Source organism: Lutjanus erythropterus, chromosome 2 (genome assembly GCF_056507025.1).
Source record: "Lutjanus erythropterus isolate fLutEry1 chromosome 2, fLutEry1.hap2, whole genome shotgun sequence".
NCBI lineage: Eukaryota > Metazoa > Chordata > Actinopteri > Lutjaniformes > Lutjanidae > Lutjanus > Lutjanus erythropterus.
In genome coordinates, this window is record NC_139318.1 from 28,119,247 (window position 1) to 28,131,583 (window position 12,337).

General features: G+C 39.6%; 1 protein-coding gene across 1 annotated transcript in view; it reads right to left on the reverse strand.

Annotated features, from left to right (window-relative positions):
* Positions 1–12,337, reverse strand: part of cacna2d2a (calcium channel, voltage-dependent, alpha 2/delta subunit 2a) — a 212,519-nt gene that overhangs the window by 14,980 nt on the left and 185,202 nt on the right. The window contains exons 14-22 of the mRNA XM_084736056.1: positions 12,209–12,258; positions 8,546–8,635; positions 7,204–7,272; positions 6,494–6,568; positions 5,955–6,029; positions 4,815–4,886; positions 4,586–4,657; positions 4,340–4,401; positions 1,030–1,106 (exon numbers count right to left, since the gene is read on the reverse strand). Coding sequence (XP_084592182.1) covers positions 1,030–1,106; positions 4,340–4,401; positions 4,586–4,657; positions 4,815–4,886; positions 5,955–6,029; positions 6,494–6,568; positions 7,204–7,272; positions 8,546–8,635; positions 12,209–12,258 — 642 coding nt within the window. The remainder of the gene's footprint in view (positions 1–1,029; positions 1,107–4,339; positions 4,402–4,585; positions 4,658–4,814; positions 4,887–5,954; positions 6,030–6,493; positions 6,569–7,203; positions 7,273–8,545; positions 8,636–12,208; positions 12,259–12,337) is intronic.

The window sequence follows — 12,337 nt, forward strand, 5'->3', positions numbered from 1 at the left end:
AATTACTGTTTGAATAAAAATATTGTTTTCTTGAAAGAAAGAATTTAAGTCAAACAAGACAAGAGAGAAAAAAGAAATGAAGAGCAAACATCTTATTTGCAAGAGCAAACGTGGGAACGAAAAACCAACAGAGGAAAGGAAAAAATCCAGGAAAGGAAAGACAAAACCAGTAATTGTGAAGAGATAACCGAAAAATAAATCAAATGAAACAGGAAAAGAGGGGAGTAACAGGGTCTCTGGACAAAGAAAGAATGAGAGAGACAACACGTGTCCCCATTCAGACCCACAAAAACCCAAACTCCCACATTTGTCGAGCCCTTGTCCCGGGCCGTGTGGGAGTTTATTTACTGAATGATTCCAAAGCTCAGAAACATCTTACACAATCCAACAAAAAATATCACAAAATAAAAGATAAATCACACACGTAACAGAAGGAAAACTCCCAAAATCATAAAACTCATCATAAGGAGTGAAAAGCATGCATGTTTTCACAGTTTTCCAGAACATCGAATACTTTGAACACAGATGCTTCAGAATCATTACTTGGTGGAGAAGAGGCGAGAGCATTTGGCAAAAAAAATAATAGCACAGAGGTCACCATTATTTTCACCTGAGTAACACAGTAAAACCACAGCTTTCACCTTTCTGTCAGTTCAGTTATTTTTTTCTTCAGCCAGTGTGAAGAAAAAACATCACCAGTTTACAGCACAGCATGAAGACAGGAGGAGGGAACAGGGGGCAGTAGATAGAGGAGTCGGGGGACTCAGGTATGATCCTGCCTATCAGAGAGCATAGAGAGGGGGGGGGGTAAGGGTGGAGAGGAGGGGAGGGGGGGCGGGGCAGGCGACTCTGCTCGGACACTCCCTACTGATGATGTTGTAGACCCAGGACAGAGGACTGGATAAGAGCAGAAGGTCATATTTGGAGAGGAGAGAGAGAGAAGAGGAGGAGGAAAGAGTGGAAAGCGAGAGAAAGAGAAGGAGAGAGGACAGAGAGAGCGAAGGATGCTGGGTATTCCCGGGTACTTACACTGCACCTGAAGGATCTGGTCACTCAGGTTGGCCTTGATGTGGTTCTCACTATATGTGGGCAGTACCAACCCTAGACTGAGGTAACGAGGCAGACGCAGAAAATCAGAAACATGTTATGAATGCACGGATTAACTCTCCAAAATACAAACACACAGAGCCAAGCACGCTCGCTTATAGACACAACTAGTTTAAAAAAGTCCCATCAAATGGTATCATTTCTGCTTTCATGTATGTCTTTACTTTTGACAGGTATTGAAGCATGTTAAAGGTACCCTGTGGAGCATACACCAAAATTTGAGTGTTGCTGGTAGTTTTTATTAATAACAACAGCATTCGGAGACTTTCTGGCCACTTGGGTCACCTTATAAAGTCTATGGTGAACATGTTAACAAACAGTGGTCTTTTCACACTTTCAGCAGACACGGAGCAGCAGGAGTATTAATTTGGAGTCATGATTCTGGCCACATAATACAATAAATATGGGCCCAATATTCATTCCCCCTTCAGCTCTCGTTTAGTCTCCACCAGCTCTTAAGGGAAAAATCTGGCTCGGCTGATAATGCTCCACCATGTTCACCAGCTAGCAGCTAACTTTATCTGTCGTTTGGTGCCGGGCAAGAGGCACACATTGAGTTTATCAGAACTTATTCGTGAAAACAGCTGCTTGTGTCTAAAACAATGAAATAACAGCTAATTTGAGAGGGTAAACAAAAACAATGAGCTGAGAGATGTGATAAAGCTCCGTAGAGCTGAGGGGAACTGCAAATTAGGGTGAGTTTGTCAGTGCAAGGGCCCCTTTTATAAGACATGTAGCTATTTGAAATATTGTTAATATAAAAATGTTATATTGAGCAGCTTTAAGTTTTAGTTTGTGCTCAAATATTCCAAATTTAAGACAAATATTAGTTTACTTTGTCATATATCAGCATTGTGGCATTGTAGTTTGATCTACATGTAGTTTATATTACTAAATATTTACTCTTCTACCACAGCCATTAAAGTGAAAAGAAAATAGAAATACATGTCCCATCTCTTAATCTGTAGTGCCATACAAAGCTAAAATATAATTCAGTAAGAGGATTAATTGGAACAGATAGAAAATCAGGCTGTGACAGTATCAGGTTCAGACACAGCTACAGTCGACTATCTACAATATAAAGCTAATTTAGATTCAAAGAAACATTCAAAGAAAGCCCCCTGTGCTGCCCTGAGAGCTTCGAAATGTCTGGTTACTTAGATTTGACTGTTACAGACCACAGCACTAACACACGAGGATTGTTAAATACACTGGAATTTCCCTTTGAGTTGAATATTAATAGAATTGTGCAGAGAAAGCCTCGTATGGACTCAGCCAGGACCAGGCGCGCTGCCAGCAGATGTAATAAAAAACACACATCAGGCATTTGTAGGACTGGTGAATATCATAAACTGTAATTTGCAAAGTGTTGCCTGGAGGAAATGTCATTATGATGCAACCTCAAATGTTCAACCAAGTTTTGAGATGAATAAACTGCGCAATTAATTTGTGCTTAGAGTACTGTCGAAGATTTTTATGGGAGACGAGAAACGTTTCTTTAATTTGGGTGATTCACATGAATTATTTAGTGCAAATACAGATGGCAAATGAGCCTTTATTCAGCGATAGGTTTAGTCTTTTCCAAATGTGTGACAGCGGCAGCTACAGTTAAACACAGCTGGTTGATCAGTAACAGCTGTCAGAATCTGAGACTTGTGACTCAAACTGGACGAATCAAAAGCATCAAGGTTGGACTTCACTCACAGGTTCAAGTTGCACAATCTTTTTAGTGTGATGTCGGGTGATGCATGTTTGATTTCAAACCTACCTGCGGGGTCGGGGGGGGGGGGGGTTGGTTTTGTTTTATTTATTCACAGGGACAAGATGTTCACAGCATTACAGTGCAATGCAAGCTCTGCTTTCTGTCAACCAACCTGCTTTATGCATAAAAGGCTCCACGTCACACCGAGTTATATTTTGTCATTTTAGTGCTCTGTCATACTAAAGAGGGTCTGACGTTAAGGTCAGAGGGTGTTGTTTGTTAGTTTGGTTAACTAGCTGGCTAACAGACCCCTTTTCTGTGGTGAACGTTCTTAATTTTTTTTTTTTTTGTGGGCGGAGCTTACATGGAGGCAAAACATCTCCCTAAAAACATTAACTAAGATCAGCTAGCAAGTTTTGTTGGGTTGTTTTTATAAAGCTTTTCTGAATGTGTACAGTCACTCACTCTCCAGAACTGTGAGTGTAAATAAAAAAAAAAAAAGAAAAAAGAAAAAGAAATAACATGAGACCGACTAAGTGTTGGACAATCTTTCTATATCTGCCATAAGGCCAAGGCTGAGATTTGGAGGGCAATTTTTGCAATTTTATTTAATAATTTCATGGTGTAAAGAGCAGCACTGCTCCGACTCAGGACGCTCCTGTTGGCTGGAGTACGGTGCAGACCCAGACTCTTTTAACATTTAACGTGGTGGTGGTTGTTGGATGAATGGAAAGGCTGGACAAGATGGTTTTGTTGACTTATATTTTGGTTCTGTTTGCTGAGTTTAAATGAAGTGTGTTCTACACAGTTAACAAGACAATTAAATCGCGTCTTAGTTCAGTAACAGACAGAGACTTGAATTCAGAAGGTGATCTGCTGTATTTTTCAGTTTAATAATGAAAATAGGTGGGAGAATATTTTCTTTCTTAGTATTTTATAAGTGAATTTTGTCTCCCAGCTTTCATGTTATCGTGTTTAACTAAGTTGTCTTTGGGTTTTTTTTGACTGGGAGTAGCAGCTGGTATGTTATCAAATTTTGAGCCATTGCTACTTTTATTCTGGCACCCAACAACACAGTTAGATGATATTTTAGTTTGGTTATTTGACCTACTACTCTGTGTTTGCCTCCAGTTTTTGTTGCTGAATTGCCACTATGTATCACTAATTAGCCACAAATACTATCTATTCATCTGATTCACGATAAATTTGTTGGCGTGTATAAGCAGCTCTAAAGTTACTGTTTGTGGCCAAAGGATCCTGTCTTTATTTAGTAACATTAGAGCACAGTGGGACCTAGTGAGAAGGGATCTCTATCAAGGTCATTCCTGAAATCAAGTGTTAGCTTCATTCAGAGTGACTCAGACAAACAGGCTCAGCAAGACAATTCTCAAGCATTCAAAAAGTATTTCACAGTACTTACAATATCTTACTGAACTTAAGTAACCTAAAGGAATATGTTAATTTCAGGATATGCGTTCAGTAATCTGTGGTGAAATATGTTTTCAAAGAAACCCTCACAGCACGGCCCACCTGTAATCTGTCCCCTCCACAGGCGTCCATGTGTACGTCCGCATGGCCTCGTCAATGTACCTCTGTGGACAAGCACAAGGAGACCCTCTGATAAGTAACCCTGTCACATCCTCAGCACGTGTCTCTTGCCATAATTGGAGGGAAACAACAGATCCCAAACATACTGAGTGATTCAAATTCACTACAACACTGTTCAGGAAGGTGCTGCTTTGGATCATGATTGAGTCTCATATATTGATGACTTGCCTCATCAACTGACTTAATGAGCGTCTTGATTTTCCTTTGCCCTGATTTCCCATCAATCATCTGTCGACGGATCTGGAAAGCAAAAGACAGAGGCAGACAGAGTGATGCCGCAGCGTGAGAAGGCATACAGATACACTGGAACGTGACAAATAAATGACTAAATTAAACATATTAAATATTCTAGTTGATAGTGATGTTGATGACGATGTTTCAGAGAGGCTGTTTTTACCTCCTCCTTGTTGCTGTCTTCCAGCTCTGCATCCAAAAAGTCCAGAGTGACGGGCTCCCTGAAGTTAATGATCTGAACAGAGTGAGAGAAAGCGGGGGAAGACGGAGGGGGAGGGTTAACGTCAGTCAGCAGGAATGACGTCCAAATTTAGCTTCAGAATCAGATGCAGGTAAATCAAATCAGTTCCAGACTGAAATCAAATTAATTCCTGATATAAAATTCTTTATAACAAATTTTAAGTTCTGGCTAAAAGTAAACCAGAGCTGTACCCATTTTTATCTGATTGTGCTTGAAATTGCTAAGGTGTATTGAGGTATGTGTATTTTTCATATTTGCAGTGTATCATAGTTTTATGATACTTGAAGCTGTATATTTTAATGATGTCGTACAGCTCCGATTGTAAAAATGTTGGGACACTGTGTAAAACATAAATAAAAACAGAACAAATCCTTCTGACTTACATACAACTGAATAGGATACAAAGACCAGATATATGGATAAACCAGTTAACATTATTGTCTTTTGTTAATATGCACTCATTCTCAATTTGATGCCTGCAACATGTTCTAAAGAAGTCGGGACAGGAGCATGTTTACCACCATGATACATCACCTTTTCTTTAAACAACAATCAGTAAGCGTTTGGGAACTGAGGACACTGAAAGTTTTGACAGAGAAATCTTGTTACATTCTCGTCTGACTCAACAGATCGGAGTCTCCATTGTCTTATTCTGTGCTTTGGGAGACAGATCTGTACCGCAGGCAGGTTAGTCTAATGCTCAAACTCTTTAACAATGAAGCCACGCTGTTTTAACGTGTGCAGAATCTGTCTTAGCATTTTCTTCTAGATGGCAGCATGTGTCTTGTCTTTGTGCTGCATTCAATTTAATACAGGTGAAAAAGTTTTCTGCAAATCATTCCATTTTGTTTTTATTTAAGCTTATAGGCCTACATGTAAAAATCCAACTCAGAACAAGAGCTGAAAAAACAAGCAACAGCGATAAACTCTGTGTGCAACACATCAGCTTCATGTTAAATGTGCTTCTATGTTAAATGGCATTGCACTGCATCCCTATCAAATAAAAACCAAATAAATAAATAAACTCATTATAAGCTGGGTGGCGTTCACAATTGGACCTACTTTGGGCCGCAGGTTGGGATGTAGCAGCACGTAGCCATTTGGGTCGATGGCGAAGGTGTAGCCGTTGGCTCCAAGCTGCATGCAAAAAGAGTGAATAGAGATGTGATTTAATAATCATCAATATTTTTTAACTTGATTTTTAGTTTTTATCAGCAACAATACAACATATGCATTGTCTCCCTTCTTTTCCTTTTTCAGCTGTATAAGCCATTTGTACGCATTATGTTCAAATATTAAATATACATAAAAACATCATAAAAATACACTCTAAAAATACATAAATAATAAACCTCTAAAAAAAGGTAACTGCAAAATTTACGATAGTCAAGATGACATGCGATGTGTGTAAAGAGGGAATACAAAGCTAAGAGTTGAGCAGAGCACCACTGGGTAATAAAACTGATTGTATTAATAAAACCACAACGGGGGTCCACCCCTCAGTAAAGATTAATATTTGAGGCCTTAATGAATATGTCATTTGTTCTGATAAGTATCAATATGAAATTGATATGAAAGCGATACAATATGAATATGCTCACTCTGTATGTAGGTGTCTTCTTTTTGATTTCGCTGATTGCAATATCGACTCCCATGACTCCAAGGATGAGCTGGTTCTATAGGAAAAACATATGAGGCAATTATTAGCATTTTATCCACAAACGGCACAGACATCGAAGAACCACAGAGAGCCGGTAGCTGCGTCTTGAGACTACTAAGAACATCTCTGTGCCACTTTGAACTTATTACTTTATGTGCAATCTGATTAGTCCATATTTGTATCTTGAAGTGAGTGGGTTTGCAGCAGCATCACTGATTTAAGCCTGCGTGATAAGCTCAGAGTAAATACTTTGGTCATGGATCCTGAACGCTGGATGCATCTGTGCTCTATGGATGATAAAAGATACTACAGATGTGTGGTTGTGATGTCTGTTGTCACCTCAGGGGGGAGGTGTTGCCTAAAAGAGCAGCAGCTGGGTGGACTCCATTATAAAATGACTGATGAGGGTCAACAGCAGCAAAGATATGCAAAATAAAAACTGAAGGCCTCCTTCTGCTCCAGCTGCTGTTTCTGTTTAAATAACCTCATATACAGTATGTGTGTTGTAACCTTGACCATATGAATGACTATAGAAACACTGTTCTTACATAATGATCAAAGTAAAGGCTCATTAATACACAGGATGAACTGGAATATGAGTCACACTCTGTGATGTGTAAGTGCTATTTTAAGCTCCAGTGCTGTTTCTACCTGAGAGCTGACAGTATCAGCAGTGAGGTTGAAAACTGGCATCGTCCCGGTGATGACGAGACCCAAACCCTGAAAAAAAAAAAAAAAAAAAAAAAACACATTAAAAATCCAATTAAAAAATGTTTTGTTGTTTTAAAAGATCTATACATATTGCAAAACTAAAATTCCAAACCGATAAAACCCAAGAAGCTGAAATCAAATAAAGAGAAGTTTAAATGTTATCTCATATGTGTTTTTACTTTGAATGACAAAATGACAAAATGACCGCACTTCTTCACTTGTCATCAGAGACATTTAATCAATAACAACATTTTGGTTAAAAACAACCTTCATTAGGTTATTTTATTATGAAAAAAATAACCTGATTAAATAATTAGTATATAATAACTCAGTGAACGTTGTCGTATCAAAATGTTGTTAATTAAATATCTCTGATTGCAAGAGAAGAGTCTTTTTGTTCTGCTTTGATGACCTGTGGTCTCCTACACACCTGTCAATCTACAGGTGTGCAAAACTTATTTGATACTTGGAATGTTATTAATACATTTGACTTATTTTCACTATAAGAAATACACACACGTGCCTTTAAAGAACAGGCTGCCGACACTTAAAGACACTTGAAAGTAGTTAGTAGTTGCTGGTGTAGACTGGAGCTACATAGTTTTCTGAATGGGTAGAGGAATGAGTTATAGAATAACCACAATGGTGGCTTTTTTGGACAGCATTTTGTTGTTTACCAACTTTTACAACAAGTGAACCAGTAAAACATTCTTTGCTTTCCTTTATCAGAGGTGCAGGTGTGAGCTGTGTGCTTTGGACAAGAAACACTTGCTGACTTAGGGTTTAAACTCTGTTACGACTTTAAGATGTTACATAATGATACAAAGTGAAAATTACACAGATATAAAAGTTGTGACACTAAAATCTGTGCTGTCAGTAAAGAAAAGTAAATATTGGAAAAGCTTACTATGTGCAGTAAGGGAAAGCCCTACATATCCCACGTTAAGATCCATCTCACACAACGGCTTAAAGTGAACCAAAACTGTGAACAACTGCAACTTGACATGTTAGACATTATATTTTGTCTTTTTCACCTTTGTATTGTACATTTGTATTTGCACATTGTCATTTGCAATGTCTCTGTCTTTTGTTACCTGTCTAGAGACGACAGATGAAAATGAGGATTTTTGTTATAATCCAGCAAGTTTACATCTTTTTTATACTAAAATAAACAAACAAACAAAAGAAAGTAAGCTAAGAAAGTTGTATTAGTCTGCAGATTAAGTGTTAACTTAAAGGGTTAATAATATAAAATATAATGCCTTTTTAAGCTCTCTCTCACCAAAGCATCCTGGTAGACGTTTGTCCACTGCACCTGCTTGGCTTTAGTCCCAGCCAGCACCATGGGACGACCCAGGACATCCAGGTACTCCTGCAGCCACAGCAATACACACACACACACACACACGCTGGCGTGAGCGCACACAATAAACACACATAATCAAACAGACGTTTATAGAGCTTGTCATGTACGGGCGTTAAGAGCAGGGAGCTGGAAGAGCTGTCCACCGTTCATCTGTCATAAAACTATAGGACCCTGACCGGCCTCCTCTCTGTCACCACATAAACCAGTGGGCCACCAGCAGCAGCATCCCGGTCCTGCCGAGCCATAAAGCCTCCAGTCCTGAGACACTCAAGGCCGTTTTTCATCATTATGAAGGAGCTATTAAAAACACATTAAGGGTGTCAATGGCTCGACGTGCAAACAGGCCATTCTCCCACAGGCTCTACTGTCATCGCCGAGCACTGTGAGAATGTCCCACAGCGATGGTGAATAGAGGTGAGGGGTTAAGTCTACGAGTAATACATCACATTCACTATATTCTTTTGCTCTCGGGAGCCACCTCGCACAACAGCCGATATGTCTTTTTTCGTAAACAACCTATTGATCCGTGTCATTTTTCGGGATGGTATGTAATTGGTAAAATTATTGAGTGAGTGACCTCCTGACATATGAAGCGGATGCAGTTTGGAAGGAAAAGAAGCCTGCCGGGGATGGGACAGTCGCACTGTGAGCCTTCAGTGTCTTGTTATTACAAAGACCAGAGTCGGGAAAATTATTCTCTCATTAAACTCACTGGGTATAATTCTGCCAAATTATCCTATTCAGCAGTCGGTGAGTTATAAAGCTAAATGTCTATCTTTATTCATTAATGCAATATATTCAAAGGATCAGTGGAAATGCAGCAGCTCTCTTGGGGTCAAATGTTAATTTTAAAAACATTAGCCATTTTCATAAGATGAAAACCAGCATAAGGGGAAGCATAACAGGTTTCTGACCCTTGCATCCAACCTCAACACACAAAAGGGGTGCTCTGTATAAGCACACAGCTATTTCAGTATTATGCTTTTAACCGTTTGTTTTTCCATCGCCTGAACAGTGAGGTGCTGACAGGCGTAACCTATTCTATTATTAGCTCAATAAAAGTCCGGTTTAACGCGCCACAGGGAGATATTCCATCAGGACAATGACAGCCAGACCTTTTCACGGGATATAGGGGAAATTTTCCGCCTGGCTAGAACAATCTAGGAGACATAAAAAGTCAGCAACTGGAGATATGTGGTCCAGAGTAACCAGAGCCATATAGACTCCAGCAGCAGTCGCATCCATGCATGTTGATTAAATGCTATTGTCTCCCTGGGTACCGTAACAACCACAGTCTCATCAGTACGTTCTCTCGAAAGACAAACATCCTAACTAAAGCCGGCTATTGTTGCTCCACTGAGATCCTATACAAAGAATGGATGTAATAAGTCACGACCATGCAGAAACACAAAATGTAGTGCCACTTACTTTCAAAACTCTTCCTACATAATCGCATGACTCAGGACGGTATGAATAATAATATTTTTACCATCTGTGGTCCATCTGTTATTTGAATGTTGCCATCTTAGTCAAGTGAGACTATGTGATGAGTGTGTGAGATGTTGAAGGGCAGAGTACGATTAAATAATGTGTCTTCTGGGCCCGTACGGAGAGCCGTAGTCACCCACCTTCAGAAAACCTATTAGAGTAAGTGGCAGTTCCCAGAATATAAATATGCCAGAGTTAATGGAACAGCTGACAGTATATTCTGGGGCCTGATCGCTCACCGGGCTGGGTAGAGGGGGGGTGGGAGGGAATTGGGAGAGGAGGAGGGGTGTGCAGTAGCTCCCCCCCCCCCCACCTCCCAGCGACTGAGTCAATTTCTACAGCTGGAACGAGGTTATCCCAAGGGCCTCGAGAAACACGTAGTGCCTCAAGCAAGTGAGGGGGGGGTGGCAGGGCCCTGGGTGTGTGAGGAACCAGAGGTGTGTGTGTGTGCGAAAGAGAAAGAGATCTGAAAGTCTTAAAGGGAGAGTTCGGATTATTTAATGCGAGTTTATATGAGGCACTTCATAGTCAGTGTATGGTTGCAAAAGCAGAGGGGAGAACCAGCACGGAAGCTAAGCAAAGCAGTCCTGGGACAGAGTAAACATCTAAAGGTATAGTTTAGCCACTTCAACTGATATTTATTTCTTTAGGAGGACCTTTTTTTAAGTGTATGTTATATTTAGAATATTTTCAGGGCTTGGCTTTGATGTCTGACAGCCTTTTCTTATATAAGTCAAATATCACTCTCTTCAAAACAAACAAACTCAAGTAGCAAAATCAGTAATTCTACCTTGCAGAACATGGGAGTTGCTGGTCTAACGCTTCCTTAATCGGTTAGTTTGTTTGTGTTATTGTGTGACTCTGGTATTTCAAAAGGATAGTTCTGACACAATAACAAGAACAAACTAGCTGATCAAGGAACTGGTAGACCAGCAACTCCCATGTTCTGCAAAGTAAAATAACTGATTTTGGTTGGTTAGGAGAGAGCGATATTCGACTTATATAACAGCAGTTTTCCCACAGTAAAAGGATGTGTGACGACAAAGTAAAGATAAAGAAGAGAACATGTTCTAAATATAATGGACACTTAAACCAGAGGTCTCGAACATTTCTAGCCCCACTCCCACCTCTCTCTGGCCTGCAACACGATGTCAAACAGAATCTAATACAACCCTTTAATTGAATATAACCGAATTAACAAAAACACAATTCTGATGATGCATGCATGTTACAATCAACTGATATTCTATGTTCGTAAAAGAATAGCTTGTTCAACAATATTTATTTGTCGAAAAACACAGCGGCAGAGCAGATTGGTTGGTCTCAAGTGACATTTATGATCGGTTACGTGACAGAGCTACGGTTTTTACTGCATACTCTGTGGTATTTGACAAGAGCACAGACAAAACTGACAAAGCTCAGCTCGCCATTTTCATCAGGGGTATTTCAGCTGAATTTCAAAGTGACAGTTTGTCTGATGCACAGCTAACTGACACATATTAAAATGTATAGAAACTGTTGTTAGTATTTTTTTTTGAGTGTGTTGATGTAGCTCACCTACGAGATGACAACAATATCAGTGACCACAAGCCAATTTGAGTTTGAGACCCCTGATTTAAACTGATATTAATTTTTTTTTAGGTGTAATCAGTCAAGTGGTGAAAATAACTTTTGTTGCTGACCAACAGCAATAAACCAGCAGTTCATTGCTTAGCTTCCGTGTTAGTGCCCTCTCTAGCTTCTCCAAACTGGGCTGTGCCAACCGCCATCTACTGCAGGTAATACATTGACTATCTACAAGTACCTCACGCAATCCCTGTAACTTCAGAGTCCAGAAACATTGTTATAGAAAGACCACAATACTATTTTTTTTTATCATTTCATCTCCTACTCTGTCACATCCTTTCTGTAGTCATCCAGCTGTGTCATCTTCTGTTCCTTTGTTATGGAGTAGCTAAAAGCCTATCTACAATCTGTATAATTATCATCAAAGCAACCATGAAAGAAGAATGGACCAGCTTCTTGCTTAAAATTACCTTTTTCGGTGTGTGTTCGGGTGTATTCAGCTTGCACGCACTCCATATATCTTACCTGGGTGTTGATTCTGATGGCTCCAATCGATGGAATTTCAAAGTAGTAACCTGAAGATTAAGAAAAGGATCAATACACTATTCTAACAGAAAGCTGCTGCCTGTGTCAAATTCTGTCCACATTTTCAAC